A 21,252-nucleotide genomic window follows, 5' to 3' on the forward strand; every position below is an offset into this window, starting at 1 on the left:
CGTATTAATTCAACTATACTACATGGAATTCATTGTTTGGGTTTTTTTTTTTTTTTTTAAGGCTTGTTTATTTATTTAGAGAGAGCACATGTGTGAGCAGGGGAGGGGCCAAGGGAGAGAGAATCCTCAGCAGACTCCACGCAGAGCGCAGAAACGACGTGGGACTCGATCTCAAGACCCTGACATCATGACCTGAGCAGAAATCGGGAGTCTGATGCTCAAATACTCAGGCGCCCCTGGAACTCACTGTTATGCAACCTCGATTTGTCTTCACGCATTTTTTTAAAAGATTTTATTTATTTATTCATCAGACCCACACACACAGAGGCAGAGACCCAGGCAGAGGGAGAAGCAGGCTCCATGTGGGGAGCCCGAGGAGGGACTTGATCCCGGGATCCCGGGGTCACGCCCTGGGCCAGAGGCAGCCGCTCCACCGCTGAGCCCCCAGGGGGTCCCTATCTTCACACATTTTAATGTTAGCAACTGTACTTCCATTTACGGGAGACCCGTGTGGTCCCTAAAGTCTATCTCGTAGAGCAGGTGTTAAGAAAGAAGAATTGAAAGCAGGGATTCAAACACGTATTTGCACGCCCTGTTCACGGCAGCTGAAAGGGGGAAGCAAATCCAGTCCATCCACAGGGGAGCGGGGACACACGGTGAGACCCGTCCACACCCGCGATACGACCCAGCCTCGGCGGGGGAAGGGGCCCCACACCTGCCCCACATGGATGGACTCCGAGGACACCAGGCTCAGGGAGGGGACCAGACACAGGAGGCCCCGCGGGGTGGGAGTCCACGTGTGTGACACGTCCAGGACGGGCTCATCCACGGACGGGGAGGTGGATGGGGGGCTGGGGGGGCCGGGGGAGGGGGGAGATTGGTTAACAGGGAGGAGGGTGCTTTTGGGGTGAAGAATCTTCTGGAGCTATGACGGTAGCGGCATGCCAGTGCCCGCGGTCATCGAGCAGTTACGGAATACGGATTCTAGGCCCGACGGCTGGTGCCTCGCCCCGACGGCCCTCGTGCCCCAGGTGCCCCCCTCCGGAACAGGGACAAGCTGCTGAGCCGGGCACACACTCGGGGCTTCGGGGGCCTGCCGACCACACAGGAGACACAGCAAGGTGACCCGGTGACCTCCTTTCCTGGGGCTCAGGGGCACCAGCAGGGCCCTGCGCTGCCGGGGGGGCGGGTGTCACCCTCCGACCTCGAGGGTGCCCCCCCGCAGTGGCCTCCCGCCCGCCCTCCTCCCCTTTGCTCTCCGCCCGCGGAGCCGATTGGGCCCCGCCGCTGCCCCCGGCCACCTGTCGCTGCCCGTCCCGGCCGCTCCCCGAGCTCTGACTGCCAGGTCCCGGCAGCCGTGCGGTAGGTGGGCCGGGGAGGCCTGGGCAGCGCGGGGGTCCGTGGGGTGCGTGGGGGTCCCCGCTCCTGTGGCTGCCCCCCTGCAGGCCTGGGGGGCACATATCTGCTGCCCCAGGGCCTGGCTCCAGCCCCGGGGGGGTCAGTGCTCTGAGCAGAGCCGTGGGGACACAGCAGCGCCGCAGCCAGGCGCCCCAGAGGCCCAGAAGCGCGGCTCCGAGAAGCGGCAGCCGCCGTGGCCCCCAGGCTGCGTGGACCCGTGGCTGGTGGCTCCGTGTGGCAGGTGGTGGCGGGTGGCCTGGCCCTCACAGCCCCCCAAGCTCCCAGGCTGGGCCCCGCCCACCATCGGGGCCAGAGGGGGGCAGGGCGTGGCTGCAGGGGCTCCTGGATGCGGGGCTGGGGGCGGCGGGAAGGGCTTGAGGCTGCGAGACCCCCGGGGGCAAGGGCGGGGGGGCTGGGGGGGCGCTGGTCCAGCCGCTGGCCTTCGGCGCCAGATAAAAATAGTGGCTGGTCTCAGAGAACATGAGCTGGCCCTGGGGCCGCGGCTCCGCTCCGCTCACCTGCGGGTGACCTTGGGTGGGTCCCAGCCCTCTCTGGGCCCCAGCAGCCCCTGCGAGCTCAGGGAGGGGCGCTCTGCGGGGGGTGGGGGGCGCTGGGCCACACCCACAGGCGCCTGAATTCGCCAGGTGAGGGAGGCTCCATGTGTGGGGGGCGCCCCCAGGTCGGCCGGGCCGGCAGGGACCCAGCGAGTGCAGGATGCCGCTGACCCACGATGCCCCTTCCCCAGCCACCCCCCCAGCTCCGATCCCCAGCTCCGATCCGGGCCCCGCCGTCTCCATGACCACCAGGGCGCTGCAGGAGCTGGATGGAGGCCTGGGCAGCCGCCAGGCAGGCGAGGACCTGTCCACACCGGCGGCCCCCTGCCCTGCCCAGCCCCAGGACGACAGGGCTCGAGGTAACCCCGGGGGGCGGGCAGGAGGGTGCCCCGGGCCTGTCCTGCTGCTCACGTCACAGGCCAGGACTCAGAGGCCCACGTTGCACTGGCTCAGACTTGCCCCCCGCTGCCGAGCCCTGTGTCCATGGGGGTGCCTTGGGGCATCTACACGGAGCCCCACATACATGGGTCCTGGGCCACACGGGTCGGGATTCCAATCCCAGCTTGCGGGCAATGCGCTAGGTGCCTTTGGGCAGGGCTGCGGTGCCTGGCCCAGCGGGGCCCAGCAGAGGGGGGAGGGGCCTGCTCGCAGCTGGGGGGGGTCTCATGACCTTGCGTCTCCCCCTTTTCCTACAACAGCGATGCCCAGGCTGGTGGACTCCAGCAGCTGGCCCCACGTGAGTAGCCGGGGTCCTGGGGTTTGGCCAAGGGGTGGCTTTCCTACACCCCCACGGGAAGGGTTGGGGCTCTGTTGGTGGGGAGAGGGGAAGGAACCCTCCCCCCGGGGCCACTGATGACTCCTTCTAGGATTCTCAAGAGCCGGCAGCTGAGGGCAGCCCCGCAGGTGGTGCGGATGCGCGGCCCAAGAAGACAGAAAAGGAGCCTGTGGCCAAAGTGGCCCCAGGACCTGGGAAAGAGAGGCTGAAGGCAGGAGCAAGTAGGTTTGCAGAAGGCAGGGTTGGGGTGGGAGAGGGGCCGCATCCGGCGAGGGGGGCAGGCCCGAGGGGGGCAGGCCGTAGGCTCGGTCTGGGGGTGTAGGGGGAGGGGAACAGGATGTGGTGGGGCTGCAGGCTGTGTGCTGTCCCCCCGTCACCAGCTGTAACTACCAGGGCTGACCCCTCAGCTGACTCGTGCTAACGCGGCCTGCGTGCTGCAAGGCTTCAGTGAATTACCTTCTAGACTGTTCTCTCCGTCCCAGTGAAGCTTTGAGGCATGCAGGGCCCCTCGTGCAGGGCGCCCCGGGCAGGGCGCAGCAGACTTTGGGGTGCAGGGCTGCCCCCGGGGCTGTGCCCAGCTTAGTGCTTGCTCCCTGCAGCCCCCCGGAGCCCAGCGCGCAGGAAGGCGCAGGCCTCGCCGCCCCCCCAGCGGCCACCGCCACCCCCGGCCCCCAGCGACGAGCTGCCCTGGGGAGACCTGTCGCTCAACAAGTGCCTGGTGCTCGCCTCCTTGGTGGCCTTGCTGGGCTCTGCCTTCCAGCTGTGCCGGGGTGAGCCTGCGCCCCGGGGCCGGCTGCTCCCCTCCTCCCTAGCAGGGACTCGGTGAGGGGGCCTCGCTCCCCCTGCCCCACTGGGAGCACCCGTTCTGGCTGACCTGGGGTGCCCCTTCCCGAGGGGGCCCCCCGTCCCGCACTGGATCTTGGTGCACCTCTCTCCTCCGGGAACAGGTGCTCACCCCTCAGGGCCCTTGCCCCCCACGACTGGCCCTGGGAGCCCCCCATTGGCAGTGCGTCCCCGGGAGCTCCTGCAGCCCTTTTGCATGTGGAAGGAGGGGGACGTGGAGAGCAGGGGGCGCCTTGGCGGAGGCGAGGGGCCTTCCCCAGGAAGGACTCCCCTCCCCTCCTAGATGCTGTGGCCGGGGACGCAGCCGTGCCCGCACCTGTCCCTGAGCCTTGGGTACCGCCCAGCTCGGCCCCGGAGCGCGCATCGCCCCCGGTAAGCGCTTCCTGCAAGTGGCCGCGGGCGGCGGGGGCGGCGGGAACCGGGCGGGGCGCGGGGAGGGGGGAGCTGACCGCACCACCGCACCCGCTGCAGCCCAAGCCCAAGCCCAAGCCCGAGGCCTGGGCGCCCCCGGCGGGACCGGCCGCGCCCCCGGCGGAGGCAGAGGACAAGGCCGAGGCCGCGGGGAGCCCGGAGGCTGCAGAGAAGGCTGCTGGGGACGAGCGCGCGCCCACGGAGCCGGCGCGGAGGGAGAGGCCGCGGAGGGAGAGGCCGCGGAGGGAGAGGCCGCGGAGGGAGAGGCCCCGGGCCGCCGGGGAGCCGCGAGGAGGCCCGCCCCGGCGCTGGGAGGCTCGCGAACAGGGCCGGCGGCCGTGGGCGCGGGACCCCCGCGGCCCAGGACCCACGAAGAGGCCGGCCTGGGACTCCCCGCGGCGCGCGGACGAGGACCGGCCTCCGGGCCGCAGGAAGCACCGGGCGCGCAAGGGCCGGGACTGAGCCAGGCCCGGGACCCCCCCCCCCTCCGGGACGCCGGGCGGTGGCCCCGCGGCTCAGCCTAATAAAGCGAGTGCTGCAGCCCCCGCGCCTGCTCCCTCGAGCCCCGACGGCGCGGACGCAGGTGCGGGCGGGAGCGCGGGGTGACCCGGCCTGGCCGCGCGGGCGCACGTACACGACGGCTGCTGCTTGCTGCTCTTTATTGGGGCGGTGGCCCGGGCCGACTCGGGGTGCGCGGGGCCGCGCGGGGTCACCGGCAGCCGCACTCGGTGGCCACCATGTTGGGCACGTGGTGCGCGCTGATGCGCTCCTCCGACAGGCTGATGAGCAGCTTGCCGCCGTAGGCCGTGGGCACGCAGCAGGGCGGGCGAGCCAGCGCCGCGCCGCGGGCCTGCATCTTGAGCAGCAGCACCACGTGGTTGCCGTAGCGCGGGTTGCGGTCGGACTGCGGCCACCCGCACGCGCCCTGGCAGTTGTTGGCCTGGTAGGTCTCGGGGATGAGCACGGAGCGCTCGGCGCGCAGGTCCACGCTCAGCTCGCGCAGCGCGCAGGGCCCGTCGGCCGCCCCCGCCCCCGCCCCCGCGCTGCGCTGCGCCCGGGGGGGCCCGCCCCGCTCCTGCCCGCGCCACTCGGCGCGCAGGCCCTGCAACGCCTTGAGCAGCAGCAGCGCGCGCAGCGGGTCCCCCGGGCCCCCGGGGCAGAGGGCGAGCAGGCGCTCCAGCAGCGGCGCGGCGGCGGGGGGCAGCCCCGGGAGCCCGCGGAGCTCGGCGGCCGCGGCCCGCAGCTCGGCGGCCACGCGCAGGGCGAGGCCCGCGGCCCAGGGCGCGGACGCGGGGCGGGGCGGCGGCGCGGGGGGCCCGGCCGCGGCCGTGGGGGGTGGCAGCAGCAGCAGCAGCAGGGGCTCCTCGCCGCCCAGCAGGCGCTCCTGTGTCGCGGGGTCCGACAGGTTGAGCAGGCCCTGCGGGAAGCCCGCCAGCGCGCCGGGGTCCAGGGCCAGGCGCGGCGGCGAGGCGGGGGTCGGCGGCCCGCGCAGGGCGCGCACCAGGCGCGTGAGCGTCTCCAGGAAGGGGTCTGCGCTGGGAGGGGGCTCCGCGGGCTCCCGGGAGGGCCTGGGAGGCGGAGGAGGGCGTATGGGCGGGTGCGCGGGCCCCCCCACCCCCACCCCCACCCCGGGCCTGCGCACACCTGGGCGGCGGGAAGGGCACGAGGTCCAGCAGGCCGCGCGCCGGCACCGCCGTGGGCCCGGGCAGCCGCAGCATGAGCAGCGCGGGCGTCATCCGCGTGAAGCAGCGGGCGTCGGGCCCGAACAGCAGCTCCTGCAGCTGGGGGGTGCTCAGCGGGGCACCTGCGCGTCCCGGGGCACAGCTTAGTGCTCGGGGGCAGAGCCCACCCGGCCCCACCCGGCCCCGGCTCCCCATCTTTGAGCGCCTACCGTCTCCTCGGGCGTGCACGGTCAGGGTGACCCTAGGGCTGTGCCAGGCCCCCACCGGGTGGTCCAGGGCCAGCACCAGGTAGCGCGTGTTCCGGGACCGGCAAAGGTTCTGTGGAGATGGGGGCTCAGCAAAGCTGGGGTGCAGATGCCTGTCCTGCTCTGCCCACTGCCCTTGACCGTCCTTCAGGATTCCAACCGGGACACCCCTATTCCCCGGGCGCCTGGCGGGCTCAGCCGGGTGTCTGCTTTCAACTTGGGTCATGATCTCAGGGTCCCGGGATCAAGCCCCAAGTCGGGCTTCCCGCTCAGTGGGGAGGCTGCCGTCCCTCTCCCTCTGCCCCCCTCTCACTTGCACACGTTCTCTCTCAAACCCAAACACTGCATCCTGGGCCCGTCCTCTGCTGGGCAAGGGCTGCCCCATCCAAGCCCTGGTACCTGGGTGCCTGGCAGTCCAGCCCCCGTGACAGCGACCTCAGGGCCTGGCCCAGGGTAGAGCACCAGCAGCGCCAGCTCTAGGGGACTGGCTCCTCCAGGTGGGGGCTCCTGGAACTTCAGCGACAGCGCTGGCTCCCATGTCACTGTGGCCACGACAAACAGGGAGGGGACACCTGAGCCACTGAAGCCCAAACCCCTCCCCGAAGCCTGCCTTCCATTCCTGCAGGGAGAGCCCCCACCCCGACTGGGAGCCTCGGGGACCTGGTGGGAGAGGTTTGGCACCCCGATGTGGGTAGCCCACAGGGTGGGGGGTAAGGCTGCCACCTGTCACAGTGGACTCCCTGGGGATCTCCCTGGGGGAAGCCACTCCCTACAGGGGGACTGTCTGCGGCCAGGGGCTCCTGAGGCCAGGCCACATGTCGCGGGGTTGCCTGGTATGCGGGAGAGGCACTCCCTCTGGCTCCCTCGTGGCCGTGGCAAGGGGAGAAACACGTTCCCTGAGAAGTGTGCGAGTGGGTGGCTTTGGGGACTTGGGAGGCCCTAGCCAGGAACGTAAGGGCGCCTGGCTCCTGGGCCATCGGCGTCTGTCCCCGGGAGGCTGGGGACGGCTCTGGAGCACGGGTGCGCTTAGCACCCCATCTGGAGCGTGGCAGCGACCCCCTCCTCGGGAGACCGGAGCCAGCGCCCGCCAGCTCCAGGCTGCGCACCTACCTTCCTCCAGGTGCAGCACCACCAGCCGCCGCCCCCCGGGCGCCCCCAGCCAGGCTTGCAGCTGCCGCAGGAAGAGCTGGGTGGTCCGGCCGTCGCTGGCGGCACAGGCCCCGAAGGTGGCCAGGTCGTGGGGACCCCAGCGGGCTCGCCGCACGGCCTCGAGGAAGGTGTGCTCGTAGCCTCGGAGGGCCCCCGCCACCCGAAGCGGGGGGCTGCTCCCGTTGCCTCCCTTGTCCAGGGTCACCAGGCACAGGGGGTCTTGTGGGGCACTAGGTGGCCAGTCCCAGTCTGGCTGGAAGAGGAGACCCCCAGTGCCTGTGGCCGGCTCTCCGGGCGAGGCCGGGGTGCCCGAGACCTCACCTCCGGGGGCCTCGGCTCCCAGCAGGGGCCCCATCCCCGACAGCGCCAGGGCCAGCGGCCAGAGCGCCAGAGCCCCCATTCCGGCTGCCGCGAGGGGCTGGGCTGCTCCGGCTTATATGGGCGAGCCCGGGAGGTTTGTGCCCGGGGAGGGGGGGCTGCCTCCTCCTGGGATGTGACCTTGGGGGCCAGTGCCTGGCGCCCCACCACGGGCCACGGTAGGCTGGGAAGCCCGCTCTCAAAGCCTCTTCTGTTCCAGTCTGGCTGCCTATCTTACCCGCGATACCAGGGACAGCCTGTGACCAGCTTGTCACACTGTCCTTGAGCTTTTCCTCTCCGGAGGCGGGAGCGGGAACAGGAGCGACGCCGCAGACTATCAACAAACAGCTCGGGCATCAGAGGTGGGGGGGCCTGGCCCTGGGCAGAGGACAGGTGCCCCAGAGGACTCTACTGGCTCTGATGGGGACCCCATGGGTGGGCGGGCCTGGGCCGCAGGTGGTCCCCCCGGCTCAGCTGGGGCTCCCCGAGCACACGCTCACTGTCCCCGAGAGTGAGAGCCACTGCTGGCTGGGCCTGTCCTCAGCCACCAGCGTCCTGTAGGGCACAGGGACACAGACACCGCATCGCGTACATTGGGGGAGCACTGTGGTGTTCGCTGGCGGTGATTGCCCCCCCTCCCCCGTTGCCCCCCGCCCACCGACACAGCAGTTCACTCGGGTCACGAGGGGAGGTGTTTAATGAGCGCTGGGGACATGGTACAGCCCAGTACGAGAGCACCAGGCTTAGCTCGGAAGGAAAACACCAGAACACACGACACCCATCTTGCCTGGAGAAGGGGCTGCTTTTCAGTTGGCTGGGGGAGGGGGTGGAATGTTCCCAGGGCCTTCGGAGGGCAGTGGGGGCCTCAGCATTGGGGGCATGGGAGTTGGGGGGTGCACCCCAGGATTTGAGGGGTGAACTCCAGGAGGCTGGGGGTGGACCCCAGGAGCTGGAGGGTGGACCCCAGGAGCTGAAGGGTGGACCCCAGGAGGTGGGGGGTGGACCCCAGGAGGCTGGGGGTGGATCCCTGGGGCTGGTGGGTGGACCCCAGGAGCTGGAGGGTGGACTCCAGGGGCCTGGGGGTGGACTGCAGGAGCTGGTGGGTGCACCCCCGGGGCTTGCGGATGAACAGCAGGAGCCGGTGGGTGCACCCCCGGGGCCTGGGGATGAACCCCAGCAGATGGAGGAGGATGGACTCCCGGAGCTGTTGGGTGCACCCCTGGGGCCGGAGGGTGGACGCCAGGAGCAGGTGGGTGGACCCCAGATGTTGGTGGGTGGACCACCGGTGCCGGGGGGTGAACCCCAGGAGCTGGGGGGTGGACTCCTGGTGCTGGAGGGTGGACCCCAGATGTTGGGGGGTGGACCCCTGGTGCTGCGGGGTGGACCCCAGGAGCTGGTGGGGGCAGCTGGGGAGGGCCCGGAGGCCCTGAGGGAGCAGGCCCACTGGGTGGCATGGGTGGCAGAGGCAGGCCTCCTGGCGGTGGTGGGGGCAAAGACTCTGGCAGTGGTGGCCGAGGGGGCAAACCATTCATCAGGGGCGGTGGGGGTCTCTTCACCCCAGGAGGCCCAGCAGGGAGGCTCGGCGGGGCTGGTGGCTTCTCCATCTTGAAGTGGAACTGAAGGAAGAACTGGACAGAAACACAAAGGGCTGAGTGGGGCCCTGGAGCCCAGGGTGAAGGACAGGCCAGCAGGGCAGCCACTGAAAGCCCCAGAACTGCCCGGACCCAGACTGACTTACCTGCTTGGTTTCCCGATTCCAGTGAGTCCAGAACTTGCCTTCGGCCTTATCGATCTCCCTGCTTGGCACCTGTGCAGGGAGTGGAGGCAGAGGGGCCTCAGGATTCGGCTCTGGGTACCTGATCTGGCCCACGTCGCCAGCCGGCCACCCCGGGGGAGGGTCGTGGTCTGTCTGGGCCCAGGACGAGGTCATGGGGTCCCTGACCAGCCTGGGAACGAGGGCTTCTTACGGCTAGGGGCACCTGGGGCCTCAGGATGTCCCTCCCCAGCCTGCCAGAGCCAAGGACCCAGGTGGGGCACCCGTGAGTGGCTGGAGGGACACTCCAGCCTCGTTGCCTGCCCACGAGGATCGGGGGACCCCGCCTGCACTACCTTGAAGGCGATGGTCTCGTAGGGCTCAGCAGCCATCAGCAGGTACTGCCAGCGCCGGTCCGGAGGCTCGATCCTCTGCTCGTAGGCGGACATGAAGCGGTGGCGGGGCATGATGCCCTCGGCGATCTCAGGGTAGTCGATCTGTGGGGACACAGCAGGTGGCAACGCCGCCTTTCAAGGGACCCTCCCTCACTCAGGATGGGACTCCAGGTTTAACCTTACCTGGAAAAGGAGGCTCTGCTGGCCCATCTCCGTGTCCCTCTGCTTGGTCACTGCAACACACAAGGGTCTCAAGTCCCGACTAGCGTGTCCCCCCGAAGATAAAGGACCGTGGCTGCTGCCCACGAACGGGAGGGCAGGACACTAGAGGACACCAGCTGGCTGATACACCAGAGCTACCTGCAGTCCACGCCCAGGGCCAGGAGGGTCCCCGCGTGAGATCACACAGGGAGGGGTGTGGGCAGGAGAGTGGGCTCTGCGGCCCTCACCTGCAGGGCTGGGACGGCACGATGTGGGTGCAGTAAGGCTAGCGATGCCCGTACCCGGCTTCTGGGAGGCGGCCCTCTTCATCAGAGGCCAGTGGCCGTGCCCACACTTCCAGGCTGCTCTCCGTCCAGCTCCCAGGCACGCCACACCCTCCTTCAGCCCTCAAGCGTCCCCCTACTTTAATCAGGACAGACACCAGGTGCCCTATTATGGCCAAAAGGCCTCTAGTGGCCTCCCCACAAGGATCCTGGCATCCGAGCCCTAGCTTATGAAGCACAGCTGCACGGCTCCGTCCTGCCTGGAACGCCCGTCACCCTCGCGGCGTCCCTACCCTTGGTTAGGATACCTGCCTGGTAGTTTTTCCTTTCCTTTTAGCTCCCAGGAACACAATCCCCTACATGCTGTTTCTTACACGGACCCCCTGCCCCACCCCACCCTGAGGTCAAAAGAAAGGGAATCGCTGACCCCCACGGCCACACACCCTCACTAGGACTGTAAAGAATCCCCAGCTCCTGAGACACTGGAATACGGCGCAGGGGAGCCACGGCACCCTGATGGGTTGTTTGGGAACGTTCACAGGAGAGGCGGGGCCGGGGCACTAGCGGGGTGCCCATAGCGGTGCAGGTGAGGGAGGGCCCCTGCTGCAACGGCCAACGGACAGCAGTCCCGGTGGCTCACGGACAGGGTCGGGGGTCTGTGCCAAAGGCTCGTTCGCATGCAGCACCAGCAGCAGGCCAGACCACACTCCCAGAGTTACCTTTGTAGCCCGGGCGGCCAATCTTCACAAACTTCTTCACCTCCACCTTGACCTTTTCTGGTGCCGGCTGGGCGGGGGCCTCCTTGGCCTCCTTGGCAGCTCGCCGGGCCCTGCAGGCGGGACGGACACAAGCGCTGTGGCCCCTCCACACAGGCTGCCAAGGCCACAGGCCCAGGTGCTGGGAGCTAACCAGCCTCCACATTGACCTTGGGCTTTGTCTGGGAGGCGAGTGGCGTGGGGGTGCTGGCTGGGGGTCCCAGGGTTTGCCTGAAGTGGGGATGGGACAAGGTCGGGGCACCTGTCCCTTCTCATCACGTTTCCCACCGTCCTTTACTAGGGAGTCTCCGTGAGCCCTCATCTCTTTCCCACTGTGTCACGGAAGCCTCACACCCCAGCAAGACCGGTTAGCTTAACCACTCAGCCCCGAGGCACGGCTGGGCTGGGCTGCTTCTGGCGTGGCTCGCAAGGACAGACCCAAGTGCGCCTTGTGTACCTCGGAGACCAGACACGGCCCTGGAAGGAGGCGGGGGTACTCACAAGTTGGTCTGATGCTTCTTCCCTTGGGTATGCGCAAGGTAACTGCCCTGGAGCGGGAAAAGCACACACACAGCCCAAGTGAACAGGTGGGCAGAGAGGAGCCGGCCTGTGTCCACGGGGCCCAGCGCGAAGCGGACACCGGGTCACCGCGGAATCAACAAACTCTAGCAGGTCCACATGAAGTGCAATGAGACACATGCAGAGTGGGACAGAGTAGGTCTGCGAAGGTCCGCAATCACGGGGTGTGGGACACGGCAGGTCTCGCCGCCTGTCATGGGAGGGCGCCTACTGGACCTGGCTGGACGGTGCAGACTACTTGGCAACCGCTGGCAAACCCAATGGTGCACACACCCTGTGACCCTGCGCGTCCATGCTGACCGCAGCCTAGGGGACCTCTAGAGAGCAAGGTGAACCCCATGTGTTTTGGGACCACCAGGGGGACGCTGGGCCACGTTTGGGGATGTCTGTGGTCGTCAAGATGAGGGATGCTGCTCAGCACCCCCCAGAGAATGACCCGGCTCTGACGTCAGCAGTGCTGAGGGGGACAGACCCTGACACGCAAGACTGGCTGAGTCAGCACCACTTGTACACGCGCTGAAAGACCATCAGAACATTCCACAGTGTGCAGAAGACCAAACGGAATCTATTTGTCACTGAGTGGGTCAGGGCAGCCTGAGCACTAGTTATACCATCGTGGGACAATGTACGGTCATTCAAAGAAATGAGCTAGAGCCACACTAATGAGATCTCAAAAACTGAATCCAGAATGTCTGGGACGGGCCTGCCCCACACCTGCAAGTCTAGTTCGTGCAGGAACAGCAGTGACGACGCTCAGGGGAAGCACGCCGGAGGGGCCCCTGGCGCACCACAGCGGCAGCGGGCTCTGGGGGCACAGGCTGAGATGGGGGGCACTCAGGTGAGCGAGCAGATCCGGGCCTGTTGCCCTCGTTGTTGCCCTGAACAACGTCCCAGAATTAGCAGGGAGAGCACGACCAGGACGCGGACGGGCACAGAGTCCCGCCTGAGCGGGACACGCGGCACCTGGACCTGGCGGCAGGAGAGCCCAGCCCGGAACTAGGGACGCACCTCGTTGTTGTGCAGGGTCAGGCACAGCTTGCACTCGTACGAACCCAGGTGGTTCTTCATGAAGTAAGGGTCCTGGGGAGGGAAGCACACTCTGTTAGCACCCATCGCGCCCCGTGGTCCCCACCTGCTCCAGGAGGGGCGAAAGCCTTGTCTTTGTCCAAGAGGCACAGACCACCACTTGCTGGCAGAGAGGGGCAGCTGTCCCACTTTGGGGCAGGTGTTCCGAGGACAAACAACTAGGAGCAGCCTGTGGCCTGGGCCCCCGCAGGGCCTTCTGAGGCAGCACTGTGGGACCACCTGGGCCCCCGCAGATACAGGCCACCTGGCAGGGCTGGGGGCCACCAATGCTGGCCCCCGGCCCCACCTCTGTGGCAGTACTGGGTCCAGAGGGAAGCAGAGTCACGAGGGCACTGTGGGGCGTCCACCTCCCGGGTCAGGACAGGGACAGGTGGCTAACCCCCCTGGGATTCCAAGCACCACCGCACAGGCCAGACACGGGAAGAACAAAAGCAAATGGGTTAAAACAAAGGCCCATAGAGACCCTTGTCTCGGCGTGCAGGGCCTCCCCGGCCAGACGGCTGACTTTACACAAGCACTCTGACCCGAGGCACAGAGCACACCAGTTGGGGCTCAAACCCTACCTCCTCTGCCCGGGGGCCCTGTCATCTTTGGCAGTGGTGGTCCTCCCTTCTTTCCTCATGAGGATGGTAACACAACTGACCTCAGAGGTGACGCTGGGAGCTTTGGGGGTGCCTGGCACATGGTGAGGGCTCAACACATCTCACAGAGGTTCAAAGTCTAAGGGAAACCATACTCTGACCCTTAGGGTCACACCCAGTGTGACACTGCCCCTAAGGGACACTGGGTGGTGTCTGGGCCTGTGGTTGTCACAACTAGGGTGCTCCTGGGCACTGAGTAGGTGGGAGCCAGGGACGCTGCCCAGCTGCCAGAAGTGCCCAAAACAATCTGGCAAACAACCTGGCCCTAAATGTCCGCAGTGCTGGTGGGGAGACCCTGGTCCACCAAGAGCTCTGTACACCTAAGTAAAACACCGCCCTTGGACATTTACAGCTAGATCATCAAGTCACGCGACGCTATCATGACCCTCACCACTGACAGTTCTCCACATCTCTGGTAAATCAAACAAAACCAAAAACTTCAAGCAATAAAAAGACCCTTTGAACAGCAGGTGGGCTCTGGGGTGGACAGGAGGAGCTGCTCTAGGTCAAGGGCTCTCAATTACGGACCAGGATCCCAAGGCTGAGAGCAGGGCCAAGGGCACCAGGTGCAGGGAGAGGGGGTAACGTGGGTGGGGAGGCCGCCTGCCCACCCGCCTGCCCCTGGTTTCACCAACCTTGTTGATGTCGATGGTCTCCAGGGCCAGCTGCCGGAGGCGCTCCCTGCGGTCTCGATTGCTCTCCGAGGAGGAGGCCACGCCTCCACTCCCGGTCTTACCCCCAGGGCGATGCTGGAAGTCCATGGTGAGGGCCTTGGGGCTTTACCAGACTGGCAGAGAGACCTGCAGGGCCAAAGGGGAGGCTGTGAGAGCGCAGGACTCGGCAGCTGCTGCTGGGGCAAGTGAAGACCCCCTTCCCAGCCTCCTCTTCCCTGCAGTAGTCTGAGGGCCCGGGTGAGCCGAGCACACACTAACTGGAGTAAGAGCGAACAAGGACAGGTGGGGTGTCTATGAATGACGGCGCCGGGGGACTGAAGAGGAAGCCACTGCAGTCCGAGGAGTATAAAAGCTTGAGACCCAAAATGGCAACAGGGAAGAGGTGGCCAAGTTCTCTAGCAAGTCTCACCGCCTTCAGGAAGCCTTCGTGGACTGCCCAAGTGTTCGGTGTCCTCGCCTCTGAATTATTTCCACTTGTCTATGTTTACTTTCCCCAAACTAAATTCTACTTCTGTGGCTCGCCTGTAAATCTGCTGAAGGCAAGGAAGATGCTACCTACCTACTTCTTCTGCCCAATGCACAAGAAATCCAAGACCTACTTGTGCCCAAGCAGGACTCTCCTGAGTCCTAAATAGCCTGGTTCCACTCCCTGCCACCACGCTTCCCAAGTTCTTTCAGGCTCGGCTCAGATCCAACCTCCAGGCACCTCCCTCTGCCCTCCAAACACGTTCTCTCTTGACTTGGGTAAGATCAGCCCCAGGCCCCTGGCGTAAACCCACGGTGTCTTGTCCCTGCAGAGCTGAGTTCATGGAATGGGGCTCAGGAGTGAATATGACCCCACAAAGATGTCTCCATTCTAATCTCTGAAACCTGAGAATTTGGAACCATAAATAGCAAAAAGGACCTTGCAGGGGCGGGCAAGTCCAGGTCCCTGAGGTGGGGGTGACCCCGGGATTATCCTGAGAGGGAGGCAGAGGATGGAAGCCCTACAGACGGGCAGACCCCACGCTGCTGGTGGTGAGGACAGAGGAAAGGCCGTGGGCCAGGGAGGTGGCACCTCTGGAAGTGGGAAAAGGCAGGAGCAGGTCTCCCTGCCTTTACACTTTAAGAAAATCTTACACTTTAAGAAAAACAACTTCAGGATTTATTTACTTATTTTAAACGAACAGAAGAGAATAGAGAAACAAAGGGGTGGTAGGGGGTAAAGAATCTCAAGCAGACTCCGCACTCAGTGCAGGGCCTGAGGCAGGGCTCAATCACGCAACTCTGAGGTCACGACCTGAGCCGAAGTCAAGAATTCAACCCTTGATGACTGAGCCACCCAGGCACCCCCCCCCCCACTTCAGACCTCCAGAACTGCTCAGCAATAGACCTGTCGTTTAAACCACTAACTCAGGGCAGCCTGGGTGGCTCAGCGGTCTAGCGCAGCCGCCTTCGGCCCAGGGCCTGATCCCGGGGTCCTGGGATCGAGTCCTGCATGGTGCTCCCTGCATGGAGCCTGCTTCTCCCTCTGCCTGTGTCTCTGTCTCTTTCTCTCTCTCTGTGTCTCTCATGAATAAATAACTAAAAATCTTAAAAAAAAAAAAAAAAAAAAAAAAACACCAACTCTGTGGATTTGCTACAGGGGCCATAGGAAAGTAGCACATCGGGTATGGCCTGCAGCGTGACTCGGGTCGGCCCCTAATGCTATCGGATCCAGACCTCTCCCTCGCTTGGTTCTTCTTCCCTTAATGAGCATATGAAGACCTCACACCTGGGAACCAGCAACACGACCATCCTGAAGGCTGACAAATCAGGGGATTATACACATCACAGGGTCAGACTTTTCATTATACGAGCCCACCCAGAGCTGCCCACTTTTAAGTTTTGTCAGGCAAAGCATGAAAAATAAGCACCATCAACTATGGCAATCACGCTGTGAAACAAACGTTTCACTGTAAAAAAAAGGAGACTATGACACCAGGAGAGCCCTCTGTGCCACGCTCAGTGAGACCAGGGAACACTGCACCCCAACAGCCACGGGGGCCTGCAGCCACGGTCTGCCCAAAGCTCCGTGGTCCCTGCAGACAGACCTCACGGGAGGCCAGCACTGCCCCACCTGCTGGCGAAGCACCTGACTTCCCCTGAGGGAGACTCAAGGTTTCTGGGTGAAGCGATGAGAGGGATGCCTGTGAGCGTGGAGGGACCGGCCCTCTCGCCTCCACTGGCAGTGGGGATCGGGGCCTGGGAGGTCTCTTTCCCACAGGTCCACAGGGACTTCCAGGGCTCCGTGGAGAACAACACCCAGCTTCTCAAGGCTGTTACAGGAGGGCGTTCACCTGAACAATGAAAACTGGGTGCTTTTAGGGGTGGGAGTGTGCTCTGATCAAGTCAGCAGCCGGCCAACAGGTGGATGAAGCTGCGCCTGGCGTCACTAGTGTTGCTGGCAAAGCAACAGCACAGTGGGATGGAACCTCATCCGATCAGGGCTGCTGTTCCCACAAAGAAAATAAGGGCAGTGTGTGCTCCCCAGTTTGGCTGGGACCCAGGGGCCAGGACAGAGACATGCCCTCACTTCCTGTCACCTGTTCTAGCAGTGACATCTCCAGAACACCCCACTGACCCAGCGGTGGGGAGCCAGTAAGAGCCATAAGACTGACTTGGAAAGTAATGTGTTAACAAAGCCAGGAGATCCCCCCCCCCCCCCCCGCCCCATCTGGTGAGGATTCCAGTTCCTTGTTAAGCCATCAGATAAGCCCCTCAAATGCCAGTGGCTGGCTGGGGCAAAGGCATCACGGGTGTTGCAAAAAGGGTCCACGTTTAGAGTGACGGGCTCAGGAAGACGGAACGCAAACACTGAGCTGGTCACCAAGTTAAAGGGAAGCAGTAGCCACTGGAGACCCAAGGTGCCAGTTGCTTGTAGCCCACTGCAGAGTGTTCCTGGCCTCCCCAGGGGAGGTCATCCCCTACAGGAGCCCAGGGGCCCTCACCCGACTGCCTGGGTAGGTTTTACAGTCTCAGAAGAACTGAACAAAGGGCCGCTCCACTTAGAGGGGCAGGCACAGAGGGAGAGAGTTGGAGAGCCAGGGAGTGGAGTGAGGGCCAGGCTGTAAAGAAGGAATTCCATGAACACCTGCCCTGACCCTGCAGCTTGCCCAGAGGGTCCACCTGGAGGTCCCCAATCCAGGGACACAGTGAGAGCACGCTAGAAACGGTATTCTCAAGACACTGACAGTGGGAGTCCCCTGCACCCCCAAAGAAACCTAGGCCTGTCTGGTTTCCTAGGCCTGCTGGGCAGTGAGACTCGCTAGGTTAGAGTCTGGGAACTCAAACACAGACACATCCGCTAGCCACCCCCCACCCCCCCAGGCAATGTTAGCATCCTCCTTAATTAGAGGGTGAGAGGGGGGATCCCTGGGTGGCTCAGCGGTCAGGGCGTGATCCTGGAGTCCCGGGATCGAGTCTCACGTCGGGCTCCCGGCACATGGAGCCTGCTTCTCCCTCTCCTCTGCCTTTGTCTCTGCCTCTCTCTCTCTATGTCTATCATAAATAAATAAAAATAAATAAAAAAAAAAAAAACAAAACAGGGTGAGAGTTACTACACCTCAAATGCAGAGCACGGCACCAAAGGTTAGCAAGGGCAGTTAAAACCCAAACCCAAGACCTTTGGAAACAGCTGAACTTAAGAGCTTGCGGGTACAAGTCAAACCAACCTTTTACAAAGAAACGCAAAACAGGGGGAAAAGTAAGAGAACGGGACTTAGATGAAATTTCAGAGCGAGAACAGCAAGAAGCATGGAAGGCATCCTCAAAGAAATCTGAAAGCATTCCCAAAGAAAGGGAAACAGCCCGGGCCCGGGGCTTGAGAGAATCTCATTGTTCGGACGGAAAAAAGGACAGAGACCCCCGTGGACAGAGACCATCGGGAGGCGCGGGTGGCTCAGGTCGCGACCCCAGGGTCCCGGGCTCCCCGCTCAGCAGTCAGCCTGCTTCTCCCTCTCCTCCCCCTGCTTGTACTCTACCTCCCCCTCTCTAATAAACAAATACAAATCTTTTTTTTTTTTTTTTTAAAGATTGTATTTATTCATGAGAGACACACAGAGAGAGGCAGACACAGGCAGAGGAGCAGCAGACCCCCTGCGCGGAGCCCGATGGGGGATTCGATCCCGGGACCCCGGGGTCACGCCCTGGGCCGCCTGGGGGCCCCAAGAGGGATGCTCAGTCTAGAGTTTGTTACCCTAAATTCTCAGCACGCACGTTCGCGGACAACCGAAGTCAACGTCAGCCCCGGGACGCCAGGGCGCGGGCCCGTCGCGGGCGCCCCCTCGGCCTCCCCCCCTCCCCCGACCCGCCGCCAGGGACCCCACGGCGCCGCCGGGCCCCGACCCGACCCGCACACTTCCGAGGAGGCGGGACTCGTCGGGCCCGACCCCGCGCGCGGCCAGGGAGCTGGGGCCCGGCGGCGCCGCGAACCCGAGAGCCCCCCGCCCCTCGCCGCTCCCGTCCGGGGAAGCCAGGGCCCCGGGACCGCCGCGCTCGGCCCGCCCGGATCCTCACCCCGCGCGACTCCTCACCCCGCGCCCGCCGCTGCCACGAAGACGTTATGCGCAGGCGCGTCGCGGGCTACAGAAGCGCTTCCGGGGGCAAACGGTGGGGTCTGGGGAGAGGGGGGAGGGCTTCCCGTGTGCGCATGCGTGCTTCGCCAGGCGAGGCGGACCTGATGCTCGAGAGGGCGAGGAAAGGGGGCGGGGCTGGGAATAAGGGCCGGAACTCGGGAGTGCGCGTGCGCACCAGGCTCTCCACGCCTAGCGGGCGCCGGGCCGGTTTCCGCGGGAGGGCGGGCGTGGGCTCGTCGGTAGAGGGCGCCACGGTCGTGAGGCTGCCTTCCTGGGTTCCCACCTCGGATCCAGCTGACTGCGTGGTTATTTATAACGGCCGTCCGTGTCGGCCGGTATCGCGTGCTCCCCCACGCGGGCCTGGCTTAGCGCCGCGCGCCGGCCAACAACACAATGCGTGTCTCGGGGCCGCGCAAGCGCAGTGGCCGCGACGGCGCTTCCGGGACGGCACTGTAGGACTTTTTTGGCGCGAGAGGGGACGGCGGCCGGGAGGGCGCGGCCCGCGCTCCGCGTTTTGGGTCCTGGCAGCGCCATGCGCTACAACGAGAAGGAGCTGCAGGCGCTGTCCCGGCAGCCGGCCGAACTGGCGGCCGAGCTGGGCATGCGAGGCCCCAAGAAAGGCAGTGGTGAGCGGGCCGGAGCGCCGGGCGGGCTGGCCGGGCGGGGGTGGGCGGCGGCCGAGCCCGCGTGAGCCCGCCCTGTGCCCGCAGTGCTGAAGCGGCGGCTGGTGAAGCTGGTGGTCAACTTCCTCTTCTACTTCCGGACGGACGAGGCCGAGGTAGGCCGACGGGCGGGGGTCGGGGCCGGGAAGAGAGCGGGGCCTGGCGGGGGGGGCGGGGGGGGGGCGGGGAGGGCGGGGCCGGGGGAGGGGCCGGGGGCGGGGCCGGGACAGGTGTCGGGGCCGGGAAGGGAGCGGGGCCTGGCGGGGGGAGGGGAGGGCGGGGCCGGGGGCGGGGGCGGGGCCCGGACAGGAGTCGGGGCCGGGAAGGGAGCGGGGGCCTGGCGGGGGGAGGGGAGGGCGGGGCCGGGGGGCGGGGCCGGGACAGGTGTCGGGGCCGGGAAGGGAGGGGGGCCTGGGGGGGGAGGGGAGGGCGGGGCCGGGGGAGGGGCCGGGACAGGTGTCGGGGCCGGGAAGGGAGTGGGGCCTGGGGGGGAGGGGAGGGAGGGGCCGGGGGCGGGGCCCGGACAGGAGTCGGGGCGGGGGGAGGGGCCGGGAGCGGGGCCCGGACAGGTGTGGGGGGGGGGCGCGCCGGGCGGGCTTTGGGGCCCGGCGGGGGCGGGGGCCCGGGTCCCCACGAGGCCGGTCCCCACTCGCCCCCTCCCGCAGCCCGTCGGAGCCCTGCTGCTGGAGCGCTGCAGAATCACCCAGGAAGAGCCCAGCGGCTTCTCCATCTGTGAGTGCCGCGCCCGCCCTGCCCCTTCGGCCCGGCCGCGGGTCTGCGCGGAGACAAGTCCACCCTTCCCTCGGGGTGCCGGGGTGCAGCTCCTCTAGGACCTTGTCTCCTGTTGGGCAGTGCTGCACTGGGCTGCCGGGCCCTGCTGTGTGCGCCCTGGGGCTGGAGAAGTGACGTCATTGGGCCTGCGGGGGATCCTTGTCGGGGAGGTTGTCCCAGGCGAGCCTGGCTTCCGGGGTGGCCGGCAGCTGGCAGCGCCCTTGCCTCTGCAGAAGGACTCCTAGGGTGTTCGTGTCCCCCCTTCATGTTCTCGGGGACGTCCTGTGCCGCCTATTCTCCCCTGACTTATTAAGTAGCCGCACTCTGAAGGGTTCTGTATCTGGGCCACAGGCTCTAGGGTTAGGACTGGAACTACTGTGTGGGGGGCACCATTCAGTCCACTCAGCCGCTGGGAGTCGTCTTGGCCTGGAGGAAGGTGGAGGCCCGTGGGGGGGCTTCGGAGGGGGCGGCGGGCAGTGAGACGGGACAGACAGACCGCTCCCTCCGCAGGCTTCATGGAGGACCCAGAGAGGAAGTACCACTTTGAGTGCTGCAGTGAGGAGCAGTGTCAGGAGTGGATGGGGGCTCTGCGTCGAGCCAGGTGAGGTGTGGGCCTGCCCAGGGGCTGGGGAGGGGCGGGCCTGAGTGAGCACATTCCACTTTCTCCCCCAGCTACGAGTTCATGCGGAGAAGCCTCATATTCTACAGGAATGAGATCCAGAAGATGACTGGCAAGGTGCGCAGGGGGCAGGGGGCAGGGGGCCGGGCAGCAGCCTCTGGAGCCCCGGCTCATGCTGCTGGTTCATCCACACAGGACCCCCTGGAGCAGTTCGGCATATCTGAGGAGGCCAGGTTCCAGCTGGGTGGCTTGAAGGCCTGAGTTGGGTGGGGCTCGCCACCTTTTCTACTGGGACTGGAACAAGCACTCACTCCCTGTTTTCTCCAGGCCCTGGGTGTCCTGGTCAGGCCTGGATTTGCTGCAGCAGGTGCTTGGCTTAAAGACTTCAAAAGCCCACGATGGTGGCGGGGGACGGGGGCAGGTTGGACAGACAACCCAGTAAGCCCCCCTATGCTCGTGCCTCGGGGACCCCCCTAGACTGGTCTGGTACCTGTTGGTGCCACATGCTGCTACCGGGGGACAAGTGTCCACTCCTAGAAGCTGCGCCCAGCCCCTTGGGCACGTCCATCTGGGGCCTGGCGGCACCTGAGGCTGGCACAGGTCTCCTGCTCTGTGCAGGCTGAATGTACAAGGCCAGATGATGCTGTGAAGGGCGTGGGGGCCACGCCTCTTGGAGCCACTGTGAATCCTCCTCCTGCTGATGGGGCAGCCCCTGGCCAGCCGCCTCTAGGCGGACCTGGAAGCATTTGCTCTCAGGCCAGCGAGCTTGTTCTGTTCAAATAAAGGTACCTCTTTTTCACATGGGACGGTGCTGCAGTGAATG

The 21,252-nt window shown here is 65.6% G+C and overlaps 4 protein-coding genes across 9 annotated transcripts; 2 read left to right on the forward strand and 2 right to left on the reverse strand.

Moving 5' to 3' along the window:
* Positions 1 to 1,851: 1,851 nt before the first annotated feature.
* On the forward strand, positions 1,852 to 4,483 carry JSRP1 (junctional sarcoplasmic reticulum protein 1). Its single transcript, XM_077860637.1, has 6 exons — positions 1,852 to 2,311; positions 2,651 to 2,688; positions 2,819 to 2,948; positions 3,327 to 3,497; positions 3,854 to 3,942; positions 4,054 to 4,483. The coding sequence occupies exons 1-6, from the start codon at positions 2,113 to 2,115 to the stop codon at positions 4,441 to 4,443; spliced, it is 1,017 nt and encodes a 338-aa protein (XP_077716763.1). The 5' UTR covers positions 1,852 to 2,112; the 3' UTR covers positions 4,444 to 4,483.
* A 140-nt stretch (positions 4,484 to 4,623) lies between these two features.
* AMH (anti-Mullerian hormone) lies at positions 4,624 to 8,007 on the reverse strand. Its single transcript, XM_077860629.1, has 5 exons — positions 7,019 to 8,007; positions 6,308 to 6,450; positions 5,873 to 5,981; positions 5,626 to 5,785; positions 4,624 to 5,549 (listed from the first exon to the last, which is right to left on the reverse strand). Exons 1-5 carry the CDS (start codon positions 7,455 to 7,457, stop codon positions 4,691 to 4,693), a joined length of 1,710 nt encoding a protein of 569 aa, XP_077716755.1. The 5' UTR covers positions 7,458 to 8,007; the 3' UTR covers positions 4,624 to 4,690.
* An 86-nt stretch (positions 8,008 to 8,093) lies between these two features.
* On the reverse strand, positions 8,094 to 18,797 carry SF3A2 (splicing factor 3a subunit 2). Of its 6 annotated transcripts, none has more exons than XM_077860632.1 (9): positions 18,661 to 18,797; positions 13,744 to 13,908; positions 12,390 to 12,461; positions 11,304 to 11,350; positions 10,767 to 10,876; positions 9,746 to 9,795; positions 9,524 to 9,664; positions 9,153 to 9,221; positions 8,094 to 9,042 (listed from the first exon to the last, which is right to left on the reverse strand). In XM_077860632.1, the coding sequence occupies exons 2-9, from the start codon at positions 13,867 to 13,869 to the stop codon at positions 8,221 to 8,223; spliced, it is 1,437 nt and encodes a 478-aa protein (XP_077716758.1). In that variant the 5' UTR covers positions 13,870 to 13,908; positions 18,661 to 18,797; the 3' UTR covers positions 8,094 to 8,220. The 6 variants fall into 6 exon arrangements, with proteins under 6 accessions (XP_077716758.1, XP_077716760.1, XP_077716757.1 ...); XM_077860634.1 differs by having other exon boundaries at positions 18,553 to 18,670; XM_077860631.1 differs by lacking the exon at positions 18,661 to 18,797 and adding an exon at positions 18,336 to 18,485.
* PLEKHJ1 (pleckstrin homology domain containing J1) lies at positions 18,575 to 21,230 on the forward strand. Its single transcript, XM_077860636.1, has 6 exons — positions 18,575 to 19,003; positions 19,088 to 19,155; positions 19,705 to 19,771; positions 20,321 to 20,411; positions 20,483 to 20,546; positions 20,625 to 21,230. Exons 1-6 carry the CDS (start codon positions 18,910 to 18,912, stop codon positions 20,688 to 20,690), a joined length of 450 nt encoding a protein of 149 aa, XP_077716762.1. The 5' UTR covers positions 18,575 to 18,909; the 3' UTR covers positions 20,691 to 21,230.
* The last annotated feature ends 22 nt before the right edge of the window (positions 21,231 to 21,252 follow it).

Source organism: Canis aureus, chromosome 19 (assembly GCF_053574225.1).
Source record: "Canis aureus isolate CA01 chromosome 19, VMU_Caureus_v.1.0, whole genome shotgun sequence".
NCBI classification, from domain to species: domain Eukaryota; kingdom Metazoa; phylum Chordata; class Mammalia; order Carnivora; family Canidae; genus Canis; species Canis aureus.